General features: G+C 42.2%; 1 protein-coding gene across 1 annotated transcript; it reads left to right on the plus strand.

The window, feature by feature from the left end:
* Window positions 1–2,638: 2,638 nt before the first annotated feature.
* Window positions 2,639–12,960, plus strand: LOC311108958 (putative ferric-chelate reductase 1; the record flags this gene model as incomplete). Its single annotated transcript, XM_084151739.1, has 15 exons — window positions 2,639–2,822; window positions 3,034–3,167; window positions 4,932–5,029; window positions 5,243–5,402; window positions 5,593–5,787; window positions 6,061–6,162; window positions 6,400–6,544; window positions 8,361–8,468; window positions 8,584–8,699; window positions 11,417–11,503; window positions 11,707–11,798; window positions 11,913–11,971; window positions 12,311–12,448; window positions 12,723–12,748; window positions 12,871–12,960. The coding sequence occupies 15 exons, from the start codon at window positions 2,639–2,641 to the stop codon at window positions 12,958–12,960; spliced, it is 1,734 nt and encodes a 577-aa protein (XP_084007865.1).
* Between the last annotated feature and the right edge of the window lie 33 nt (window positions 12,961–12,993).

Consider the following 12,993-nt stretch of genomic DNA (forward strand, 5'->3'; position numbering starts at 1 on the left):
ATTGTATATTTTGTATTCATTCATCAACATTCAAATCCTTCCATACGCAGTGCTTACTATCAGTCCCAACTGTCAACAGTTAAAGTAAAATAAATGTCCAGTTAAAATGTCACTGTTAAAAGTTTGTATATAACTCATACCCAAATAATGTTGTTGAGTCGTCCTATACTCGTATTTGCGGCCAAAGCATTAATGAGATTTTTTTATTTATTAAACCCCACCTCGATTGCAAACAGTTTTAAAGATAGAACTTGATGTCATGTTGGCTCATTGGCTGAACTGGCCAATCAGCGGTCCTCTTGGATCAATATTTTGATGATGGTGTACAGTCGTGGTCAAAAGTTTTGAGAATGACACAAATACTAATTTTCACAAAGTCTGCTGCCTCAGTTTTGATGATGGCAATTTGCATATACTCCAGAATGTCATGAAGAGTGATCAGATGAATTGCAATTAATTGCAAAGTCCCTCTTTGCCATGAAAATGAACTTAATCCCAAAAAGAACATTTCCACTGCATTTCAGCCCTGCAACAAAAGGACCAGCTGCCATCATGTCAGTGATTCTCTCGTTAACACAGGTGAGAGTGTTGACGAGGACGAGGCTGGAGATCACTCTGTCATGCTGATTGAGTTAGAATAACAGACTGGAAGCTTTAAAAGGAGGGTGGTGCTTGAAATCATTGTTCTTCCTCTGTTAACCATGGTTACCTGCAAGGAAACACGTGCCGTCATCATTGCTTTGCACAAAAAGGGCTTCACAGGCAAGGATATTGCTGCTAGTAAGATTGCACCTAAATCAACCGTTTATCGGATCATCAAGAACTTCAAGGAGAGAGGTTCAATTGTTGTGAAGAAGGCGTCAGGGCGCCCAAGAAAGTCCAGCAAGCGCCAGGACCGTCTCCTAAAGTTGATTCAGCTGTGGGATCGGGGCACCACCAGTGCAGCTTGCTCAGGAATGGCAGCAGGCAGGTGTGAGTGCATCTGCACACACTGTGAGGCGAAGACTTTTGGAGGATGGCCTGGTGTCAAGAAGGGCAGCAAAGAAGCCACTTCTCTCCAGGAAAAACATCAGGGACAAACTTATATTCTGCAAAAGGTACAGGGATTTGACTGCTGAGGACTGGGGTAAAGTCATTTTGACTTGTGGTCGATCCTCAAAAGGCGGGTGGACAAACAAAAACCCACAAATTCTGACAAACTCCAAGCATTGATTATGCAAGAATGGGCTGCATCAGTCAGGATGGGGCCCAGAAGTTAATTGACAGCATGCCAGGGCGGATTGCAGAGGTCTTGAAAAAGAAGGGTCAACACTGCAAATATTGACTCTTTGCATAAACTTAATGTAATTGTCAATAAAAGCCTTTGACACTTATGGAATGCTTGTAATTATACTTCAGTATACCTTAGTAACATCTGACAAAAATATCTCATAACACTGAAGCAGTGAACTTTGTGAAGACCAATACTTGTGTCGTTCTCAAAACTTTTGACCACGACTGTACTCTAATGCCATTCTGTTGTTGGGGTACGCCCATACCATTCCAACACAGAAAAGTAGCTTTTTAACATATTTAATTACCATTTTCTGGAAGGAAAACTATTTCACTCATAGAAATCTGGAAACACTGGACAGTTACTTTAAGTGTTTAAATTGTCTTCATTTTGATTGCCTCAGTTTTGCATGGCAGGTAACACTTCAGGTGTACCTGATTATTTAATTGCTCAAACCAGATTGTGAAATGGGTGTTTTCAGATTGTTATATATCAGGGCTCTCCAACCTTGCTCCTGGAGAGCTACCATCCTGTAAGTTTTTCCTCCAAACCTAATCTAGCACACCTGTTTCTAATAATGACCTTGTTGATAAGATTAATCAGGTTAGTAACAACTGGGGTTAGAATTAAAACCTACAGAAGGGTAGGTCTCCAGGAACAGGGTTGGAGACCTCTGTGTAGGGCAGGGTTCTTCAATTCCGGTCCTGGAGGGCCGAAACACTTCTGTTTTTTATTTCTACTTGGTAGTTAATTGCACTCACCTGGTGTCCAAGGTCTTAATTTGCCCCTGATTAGAAGGAGAGGATGAAAAACAGAGGTGTTTCGGCCCTCCAGGACCGGAATTGAAGAACCCTGGTGTAGGGTGTCCTTATCTGAAAGGTGAGCTGTTGTTTTATCACCAAATAGGCCTACTGCCAATCGATTTTTTTATCTTGCTCTTTTAGCACAATACATTCAGTATTTTAATTAAGTTGACTCAGTGTACTTGTAATACATCCCTCATCTCCTTATACCCAGATGTATATTAGCAACCGTTATCTTCTCTAAAATGTGGTGATTTATGTAGAAGAAAATTGTCATGAAACAAACATTCTGAGCCAGAACTAGAGGTATTTTTGTAAGTGTTACAAACACGCATTTGCAAAAACGCTTGGGTCTCACAGGGTTAATTGCATAACGCGACCGCCGGACTTGACACACTAGTATCCAGAAGGGAGGTCCTCTCTCTGTCTAAACGTTAACCGCACACAAGGCACTAAACTAGAAATTCTGCCCCTCACCCAAACTCCACAACTTGTTGACTCCGGTACGCCACGCTCTCCATCAGGCTATTCTTAATTATTTTTTCGTTATTATTGAATCAAGATGGATCGATACATAATGATTATCGCGTGTGTTCTGCGGGTGGTGCGGTGCTACAGCTCCGGAGCGGTGACGGAGGCGTGTGACCATATGACACCGCAACACTCCGTAGACGCGCAGCAGAGCCCTGCTCCATTCTCTGTCGCCACTGACCGGTCCAGCTTCAAGAAGGGCGACGAAATCACAGGTGAGAAATCATGTTTTTAATGTTGTTTTTTTTCTATTACTGCAGAGTTCATGCAGTGATATTGAACACTCACCACTATAGTTTATATTAATATTATGTTTAGGCTGTTATGGGTAGATATATTCAGTCCATATCTACTTTTCAAAGATGTCTCCATTTTCTATGGTGGTGTAACTGGTGTTTTTAAATCAACTACACACTGTGTTAACAGTCCAGCTCCTGGCAGATGCCACTCCATTCATTGGGTTCATGTTACAAGCCAGAGCAGTTGGTGGAAGCAGTCCTTTGGGATCCTTCACTGTAACAAGTGGAGAGGCACAGCTCCTCACCTGCAACGGACTACCTGTGAGTCTATTCCCATAGATTGTATAATTCCATTTAATTCTGTCTATTCCCACATGGCCTATAGCCTGTTTTGCTGTTATGAGTGCTACAGTATTACATATAACATTGAAACAGTAATGTTTTTTTTTAGATCTTATAGGCCTAAATGTATTTGGGATGTATGAAAACAACTCTATTTACAGAAACTGATCAATTATCCTGTTCCTGCAATCATCTTTCCTGCATTCGACCCCAGGAAGGCAAAATATTTTTGCCATCTCAGATTGTATAGGCAATCCTCACATAGAAACTTAATTTGGGAGGAAAGATGATTGACATGCTTTTTACATTTATCACAAACCCTTTAAAAATTGCCACTTTAGGCCCTTTTTAGACCTAAACATGCCTCCTGTAAGACCCTAAGGGCTCCCGAGTGGTGCAGCGGTCTAAGGCACTGCATCTCAGTGCTTGAGGCATCACTACAGACCCCCTGGTTAGATTCCAGGCTGTATCACAACCGGCCGTGATTGGGAGTGCACAATTGGCCTAGTGTCGTTCGGGCGGTGTAGGCCGTCATTGTAACTAAGACTTGGTTCTTAACTGACTTGCCTAGTTAAATAAAGGTAAAATAAGATCGGTGAACCATACATGATGCAGACATCTTGGTGTGATTATACTCCTAACAGTGTCATCTAAAATATGGAGTATGTCAAGATTCTAAAATATTTTTCACATTGAATAAATTAACATCCAAATATATGAATATCTTAAAAGCACCCTTTTTGATTTTGCTTATTTTTTTAAACAATTTACTCTTCAAACAGATCACATTTTCAGTGGGCTCTGTTACTTCTGAAGGATTGCACATTCAGCAAATCAATAGCAGAGGGAGTTCCCTTTTAATCATTTTTCCCATTCACTGTGTTGGTGGTGCTCATAAAATGTATCATAATTCAGAGGGTGCACCACAAGTCTGACAGTGGTGTGGAGACCAGGTTAATCTCCGAAACCTAGTTGTAGCAGGGACCTTTTCCTGGGGCAAGTGAACTGAGCAGTTGGGCATGTGGAGCCTGTTCTATAGTCGCCCCAGGTGTTTTTTTTTTTTTTTTACTGAAAACAACAACTGGGAAGAATTCCAGTAAGCCTAAAACTGAGCTTTCTGGTTAATCCACATTGTTTAAGTGAAAGACGAACAATTTAAAGCATGTATGGGAGCCGGGCAAGTTGAGCCTGCTCTGTGGTTGCCCCATGGAAAGTGGAGAGTGCACTCTGTTCTCTTTAGACATGCATCTTTTGAGATTTTTTTTTTTTGAAGTTGCAAGTTTACATACACCTTAGCCAAATGCATTTAAACTCAGTTTTTCCACAATTCCTGACATTTAATCCTAGTAAAAATTCCCTGTCTTAGGTCAGTTAGGATCACCACTTTTATTTTAAGAATGTGAAATGTCAGAATAATATTATATATATGTGTATTAATTTTATATATGTAAAAAAAAAAATACACTAAGGAGTATGACACCATGTTGTCTGTATAATGTACGATTCACAGATCATAGGGTCTTACAGGACGCATGAATAGGTCTAAAAAGGTTCTAAAATGGCCACTTCATCATAATAGTTTGATACAAATGTAATAAGAATATCAAACAGCCCTCCTCCCAAGTAAATTTCTGTGAGAATTACCAGACATATTTTTTGGCCTTCCTGATGTGGAATCACCCTGTTGCATCTGTATAAAGCCTAACTAAATCATCGTGGATCCTTTTTTTTTCCTGTTCCCAGAAGTCTGCAATTTCTCACACATCAGCTTCACCTAAATTCTCCATCCAGGGAACATGGAGGGCCCCCATATCAGATGACCTCAACTCTATCCAATTCAGGTGATTCATCCATCCTGTAGCTCCTGAACCAGAATGTTCACTTCTTATACCCTCTGGTCCGGTTTCCCGGACACAGATTAAGCCTAGTCCTGGACTAAAAACAACAACTTTCAATGGGGAATCACCATTGAACATGCTTTTTAGTATAATACTAGGCTTAATCTGTGTCTGGGAAACCGGCTCTTGATATTGTTTTACTATTTGTTCTGCCAGTGTATCCTTTGTAAAAGATTTCAACACCTTCTGGGTTGGCATGAGAAGTTCTCCAGTCACGTTCAGCGTCGCTGCTGCAACCCCAGCGAACAGCACATCCACACCCAGCACATCTACCACTTCCGCCTCATCCACAGCAGTATTTCCATCGCAATCCTCAGTACGTATGGTGATAGCTAATAGTACAAATATGTTTCATTTAAAACATCGGTCTTAACAATGTATCACACGTGTAACTGACTCTCTGACAATATTTTCATATTAGATTTTCAAACAATTAAATATATTTGTAAGCACTACATCAGTTGTCCCAAAGTGCTTTACAGTAACATTGATTATGTTTGTAACAGTTGTCCATCTCGAGTGCTGGATGTGGCAGCAGTAAGGTCTGTTTCAGCCGACCTCTGAACTGTAACCCTGGGGTCAGCCCAGACTGTTACTTCCTGTCTGCGACGACCTCTACCAGGGATACAGCCATCCAGTTGGAGATGACCGGCCCTTCAGACGGCTACATCGCCATCGGCTTCTCAGATGACCAGACGATGGTAACGCTCACTGCCTACAACCTGCCCTCATCTAGCCTGGTACTCCTAATGGTCCAACATGTTTGGTTGGCATGACAATGACCATTAGGAGTTGGCAAGACTGCACTAATGGATCTGGGACCAGGCTAGCACTCAAACCATTTTCAAATGAAATGTGTTATTTTTTCATTTACATAAATGTAACTGGACTGACTGCCTCTAAATTTGAATGAGCAAATTCAACAGATGTGACTTGATTGTGTTCCTCTAACATTTTCTTCATCTTCTCATAAGGGAAATGATGACATCTTTATTTGTGGCCGGGACAGTAACGGGATCATCCAATTGCAACACGCCTATTCAACTGGAAGAACGCGACCAGACATGCGTCCTCTGGTATTGAACTTCTCTCGCTCGTTATTATGGCATATGAATGGCGTACGTGTTTGCATAATGCCTAATAGGGTTGGGGTCCATTCCACTGAAAAGCAATGAGGACAATTGCAATTGGGACTGAAATTTCTGTTCCTGACTTGACTGAATCGAAATGGAATTGACCCCCAACCCTGATGCTTAATAAATCATAAAACAATCTGTATTGATGCAAATGTTTCTTGTTTGTCCTTCTTGTAGGGAAATGTTTCTGATGTTAAATCCTCAATGAAGGATGGTATCATTAGCTGTTCCTTCACGACTATGAACCCCGTCTCAACTCAACGATCCATACGGTCCAGTTCCCCCTACTACCTCATGTTTGCTCAAGGACCAACCAGTAATGGTAGAGTATGAGACAATATGTACATGTGGGGGGCGTGCTTGTAGTATATGGCCAATATACCATGGCTAAGGCACTCCGCGTTGTCGTGCATAAGAACAGCCCTTAGCCGTGGTACAGTATATTCGGAAAGTATTCAGACCCCTTCTTCCACATTTTGTTACGTTACAGCCTTATTCTAAAATGAATAAAATAATTATTCTTTCCTCAATCTACACAATACCCCATAATGACAAGGCAAAAACAGGTTTTTAGAAATGTTTGCAAATGTATTAAAAACAGATACCTTATTTACATAAGTATTCAGACCCTTTGCTATGAGACTTAAAATTGAGCTCCGGTGCATCCTTTTTCCATTGATCATCCTTGATGTTTCTACAACTTGTCAACCTGTGATAAATTCAATTGATTGGACATGATTTAGAAAAGCACACCTGTCTATATAAGGTCCTACAGTTGACCGTGCATGTCGGAGCAAAACCCAAACCATGAGGTCGAAGGAATTGTCCGTAGAGTTCCAAGACAAGATTGTGTCGAGGCACAGATCTTGGGAAGGGTACCAAAACATTTCTGCAGCATTGAAGGTCCCCAAGAATACAGTGGCCTCCATACTTCTTAAATGGAAGAAGTTTGGAGCCACCAAGACTCTTCCTATTGCTGGCCACCTGGCCGAACTGAGCAATCAGGGGAGAAGGGCCTTGGTCAGGGAGGTGACCAAGAACCTGATGGTCACTCTGACAGAGCTCCAGAATTCCTCTGTGGAGATGGGAGAACCTTCCAGAAGGACAACAATCTCTGCAGCACTCCACCAATCAGGACTTTATGGTAAAGTGACCAGACGGAAGCCACTCCTTAGTGAAAGGCAGATGACGGCACACTTGGAGTTTGCCAAAAGGCACCTAAAAACTCTCAGACCATGAGAAACAAGATTCTCTGGTCTGATGAAACCAAGATTGAAATATTTGTCACGTCTGGAGGAAATCTGGCACCATCCCTATGGTGGTGGCAGCATCATGATGTGGGGATGTTCTTTAGCGGCAGGGACTGGGAGACTAGTCAGGATCGAGGTAAAGATGAACGGCGCGAAGTACAGAGATCCTTGATGAAAACCTGCTCCAGAGCTCTCAGGACCTCAGACTGGGGTGAAGGTTCACCTTCCAACAGGACAACGCAGGAGTGGCTTTGGGACAAGTCTCTGAATGTCCTCAAGTGGCCCAGCCAAAGCCTGGACTTGAACCTGATCTAACATCTCTGGAGAGACCTGAAAATAGCTGTGTAGCAACGCTCCCCATCCAACCTGACAGAGCTTGAGAGGATCTGCAGAGAATGGGAGAAACTCCACAAATACAAGTGTGCCAAGCTTGTAGCGTTATACCCAAGACCACTCAAAGCTGTAAAAGGTGCTTCAACAAAGTACTGAGTAAATGGTCTGAATACTTACGTAAATGTAATATTTTTTTATTTTTAATAATTTAGCTAAGATTTCTAAACCTGTTTTTGCTTTGGGGGGAACAATTTAATCGATTTTAGAATAAGGCTGTAACCTAACAAAATGTGGAATGTCATGGTCTGAATATTTATGCACGCTCAAGTTCATTATTTTTTATTTTTTACATATTTATTGTTTCACAATAAATATTTTGCATCTTCGACGTGGTAGGCATGTTGTGTAATTCAAATGATACAAACTCCCAAAAAATCCATTTTAATTCCAGGTTGTACGGCAACAAAATAAGACAAATGGCAAGGGAGGTGAATACTTTTGCAAGCCACTGTATGTGTCAATGTTATTCTCTTTCTCTTGGGTTGACTTTGACAGGGGAAATCAGGCATCATACAAGCACCTTCATCAGTGACACTAAGGTGGATGTTTCAAGACCTCAGCTTGTCACCAATGCAATCCGCCCCCCTATTATAAAAGCACATGGTAATGTTACTGTTGTCCTAGTGAGAAGAGTTTGCATGCATAACCTCAAACATTATTGCAATACACTGATTATAACTACAGATACTAGCATATTGATTATCCTGTTGCGCTTCAGGTGCCCTGATGTTGATAGCGTGGATGACCACCGGTAGTCTAGGAATGATCACAGCCAGGTATCTGAAAGGTGTGGCCAAGGGGAAAGGATGTTGTGGGAAAGACGTTTGGTTTCTGGTGAGTTTCTGCTATACTGTCCCCAATGTGTTAGTGTAAAGGTGTTAGATTGTAACCTCCCTCCTTAGCTTGAAATGTCTCCACCCCACTGCTATCGAATCGGTGCCTTTTCTATAGCATGATTGGCTAATTGTGTCAAGCGGGCTGTCACGTGTTTCCGAGGCCAGGATCCGAGAACTCCCAATCACAGACATCTGAAGCTATACTGTTAAGCCAACACATTGACGGCCGTCACATTAGTACGTCTAGATCAAGGTTTCTTAAACTATGGGTCAGGACTTAGTGTGGGCCCTGGGCACGTGAGAAGTGGGTCGCGAGTTATTAGAATACATCTCTAATCACACACTATTTATTTTTAAGGCGAGGCACCACACCCTCATGCTTTTAAAAAAATAGTTTCCCTTAGATATAACACAATGCACTTTTACCAGTTGACTATAGATGCCAATATGATACTTTTGTGTATTGCAACTTTTCTGAAATATTGTATGAAAATATGCAATATTCATTTAAATATTTGCATATACCACAAATACATTTTTCTGGACACCTTAATGAAGTCCGACACAATTTTCGTTTCATTAAGACACTCGAGGACCGTACTTGTATAGACCAGATTGTGGATATACACGGAGTATACAGAACATTAAGAACACCTGCCCTTTCCTTGACATACCCTGACCAGGTGAAAGATATGATCCCTTATTGATGTCTCTTGTTAAATCCACTTCAATCAGTGTAGATGGAGGGGGGAGACAGGTTAAAGGAGGAGACGATTGAGTTTCCTGTGTGTATCAAGAATGAGCCACCACCCAAAGAAAATCCAGACAACTTGACGCAGCTGTGGGAAGCATTGGAGTCAACATGGGCCAGCGTCCCTGTAGAACGCTTTCGACACTTTGTACATCCTGCTCATAAAAATAAAGGGAACACTAAAATAACACATCCTAGATCTGAATGAATGAAATAATCTTATTAAATACTTTTTTCTTTACATAGTTGAATGTGCTGACAACAAAATCACACAAATTATCAATGGAAATCAAATGTATCAACCCATGGAGGTCTGGATTTGGAGTCACCCTCAAAATTAAAGTGGAAAACCACACTACAGGCTGATCCAACTTTGATGTAATGTCCTTAAAACAAGTCAAAATGAGGCTCAGTAGTGTGTGTGTGGCCTCCACGTGCCTGTATGACCTCCCTACAACACCTGGGCATGCTCCTGATGAGGTGGCGGATGGTCTCCTGAAGGATCTCCTCCCAGACCTGGACTAAAGCATCTTCCAACTCCTGGACAGTCTGTGGTGCAACGTGGCGTTGGTGGATGGAGCGAGACATGATGTCCCAGATGTGCTCAATTGGATTCAGGTCTGGGGAACGGGCGGGCCAGTCCATAGCATCAATGCCTTCCTCTTGCAGGAACTGCTGACACACTCCAGCCACATGAGGTCTAGCATTGTCTTGCATTAGGAGGAACCCAGGGCCAACCGCACCAGCATATGGTCTCACAAGGGGTCTGAGGATCTCATCTCGGTACCTAATGGCAGTCAGGCTACCTCTGGCGAGCACATGGAGGAATGCCACCCCACCGCCAAACCGGTCATGCTGGAGGATGTTGCAGGCAGCAGAACGTTCTCCACGGCGTCTCCAGACTCTGTCACGTCTGTCACGTGCTCAGTGTGAACCTGCTTTCATCTGTGAAGAGCACAGGGCGCCAGTGGCGAATTTGCAAATCTTGGTGTTCTCTGGCAAATGCCAAACGTCCTGCATGGTGTTGGGCTGTAAGCACAACCCCACCTGTGGACGTCGGGCCCTCATGGAGTCTGTTTCTGACCATTTGAGCAGACACATGCACATTTGTGGCCTGCTGGAGGTCATTTTGCAGGGCTCTGGCAGTGCTCCTCCTTGCACAAAGGCGGAGGTAGCAGTCCTGCTGCTGGGTTGTTGCCCTCCTACGGCTTCCTCCACGTCTCCTGATGTACTGGCCTGTCTCCTGGTAGCGCCTCCATGCTCTGGACACTACGCTGACAGACCCAGCAAACCTTCTTGCCACAGCTCGCATTGATGTGCCATCCTGGATGAGCTGCACTACCTGAGCCACTTGTGTGGGTTGTAGACTCCGTCTCATGCTACCACTAGAGTGAAAGCACCTCCAGCATTCAAAAGTGACCAAAACATCAGCCAGGAAGCATAGGAACTGAGAAGTGGTCTGTGGTCACCACCTGCAAAACCAGTCCTTTATTGGGGGTGTCTTGCTAATTGCCTATAATTTCCACCTGTTGTCTATTCCATTTGCACAACAGCATGTGCAATGTATTGTCAATCAGTGTTGCTTCCTACGTGGACAGTTTGATTTCACAGAAGTGTGATTGACTTGGAGTTACATTGTGTTGTTTAAGTGTTCCCTTAATTTTTTTGAGCAGTGTAGATTTGTCCATTTGAATGTGGTTAAAATTCATTAAATTGACTGATAAATAAAATATACATTTACAGTAAGTTTTGAATTTGTTTTCTAATATTAAAGGATCAAACGTAGATTCAATATGTCATTTCAGCCTGTGGTGCCTCGCCTTAATTTGGCTCGTTGTAAGACTATTTGGATGGTACATTTCTCATTGGTTGACAAAGTTTTAAGAACTCATGGTCTAGATTTTATTTGGTGGCATGTTCTTAGTACTAAATAATGCCACATAATCTGTATTTATGTTCCTCAGGTGCACGTGTTTCTTATGACACTCACTGTTGCTGCCACCATCATTGCCTTCATTTTGTCCTTCTCACATGTTAGAGGCTGGAGTGGGGTATGTATCATAAACCTTTGATTGCGCCTGTACATTATTAAAACAAACGTCCGAGTTTTAATAGCCAATATGTTTTCTGAATGAAGGTGACAAATGCTGTGTATCCTACAGTTTTATGTTACTCAAACAAACCTACTTCATTATGGAAGGCTCAGATAATTGAAATGGTTACGAGACAATGTTTGAGGCCAGTGTGTTCATAGGGAGCCCATCCTGTGTTGGGCTGCATCCTTATGATCCTGGCCTTCTTCCAGCCGACCGCTGCCATGTTCCGATGTGGACCTCAACATCACTGGTAAGGTATCCATAATCATACCTCATGTATGTGCGTTTACTTCTGTGTAATAGTTTATAGACCAAATGTGGCCTAATTTTCTCAAGGAGTTAATGTATTTTGTGTTTTTCACAGGCGATTCCTCTTCAATTGGTCGCATGCTTTGAATGCAGTGGCGATTAAAGTTTTAGCTGGTAAGGAAATTTTACATTTTAGTCATTTAGCAGACGCTCTTATCCAGAGCGACTTACAGTTAGTGCATACATTATTTTTTATACCCCCCATGGGAATCGAACCCACAACCCTGGCGTTGCAAACGCCATGCTCTACCAACTGATCTACATCCCTACCGGCCATTCTCTCCCCTACCCTGGACAACGCTGGGCCAATTGTGCGGAACTGTGATCATAATAGTTTTTGTTGGTTTTTATTTGCATAGTACAAAGTACTGTATCTTCTCAGCTAATATATGTCAAACATGTTTGTTGTTGCTCTATGGCCATGTTAGTAATTGTGTTGACATTTTCTTCCAGTGGCGGCAATATTCACTGGGCTGTCATTGATTGACAGCTCTGAGGATAAGTGGCTTTTGAAGGTGATGGGTGGGTTTGTTGGATGGGAGGCAACACTGTACATCCTGCTAGATGTCCACATGCGCTGGAAGCGCAATGGTGAGAAAATACATTATATCCATTATTATTTAGTTAAATTCAGGTTAATGATATACAATCCCCTACAATATTGAGCAACCTAATATTGTGCATCTGTTAAGGAAATATTTATCTGCCATATTTAACTTTTTTCGGCCTCTTGGCCTTCATCAAAAGCTCTGACAACGGACAATAGGCGACAAGTACGCTTGAATAAACAAGTTGATACCAGCAAGAGCAGTGTACAGGTTTCTCTTTTCTTAAATACTACACAACTTTTTTTTTGTTCTTATAGATAACAAAGAGGGTGCTTCTGACTCGGTAAGCTGAATACCACCATTGAATCACATTTTCAATGTACTTATTGTATTTGTGATTTGTTAAGTGACACATTCTTAACTATTCTGTCAAGGTTCGATTTTACTTTTCATTTCTCCCCACAGGCATGCATGGAGTTGTTGCTCCTGGTCCTGTTTTTCCTAGGAAATATGGCCTTTTTGGTGGCACTACTTGTTGGAATTGGCATGTCATGAAGAGCTGCTGAGCAATGGACAGATCTGTCATGA

The sequence above is a fragment of the Coregonus lavaretus genome, assembly GCF_964263955.1.
Source record: "Coregonus lavaretus genome assembly, chromosome: 34".
Lineage (NCBI taxonomy): Eukaryota > Metazoa > Chordata > Actinopteri > Salmoniformes > Salmonidae > Coregonus > Coregonus lavaretus.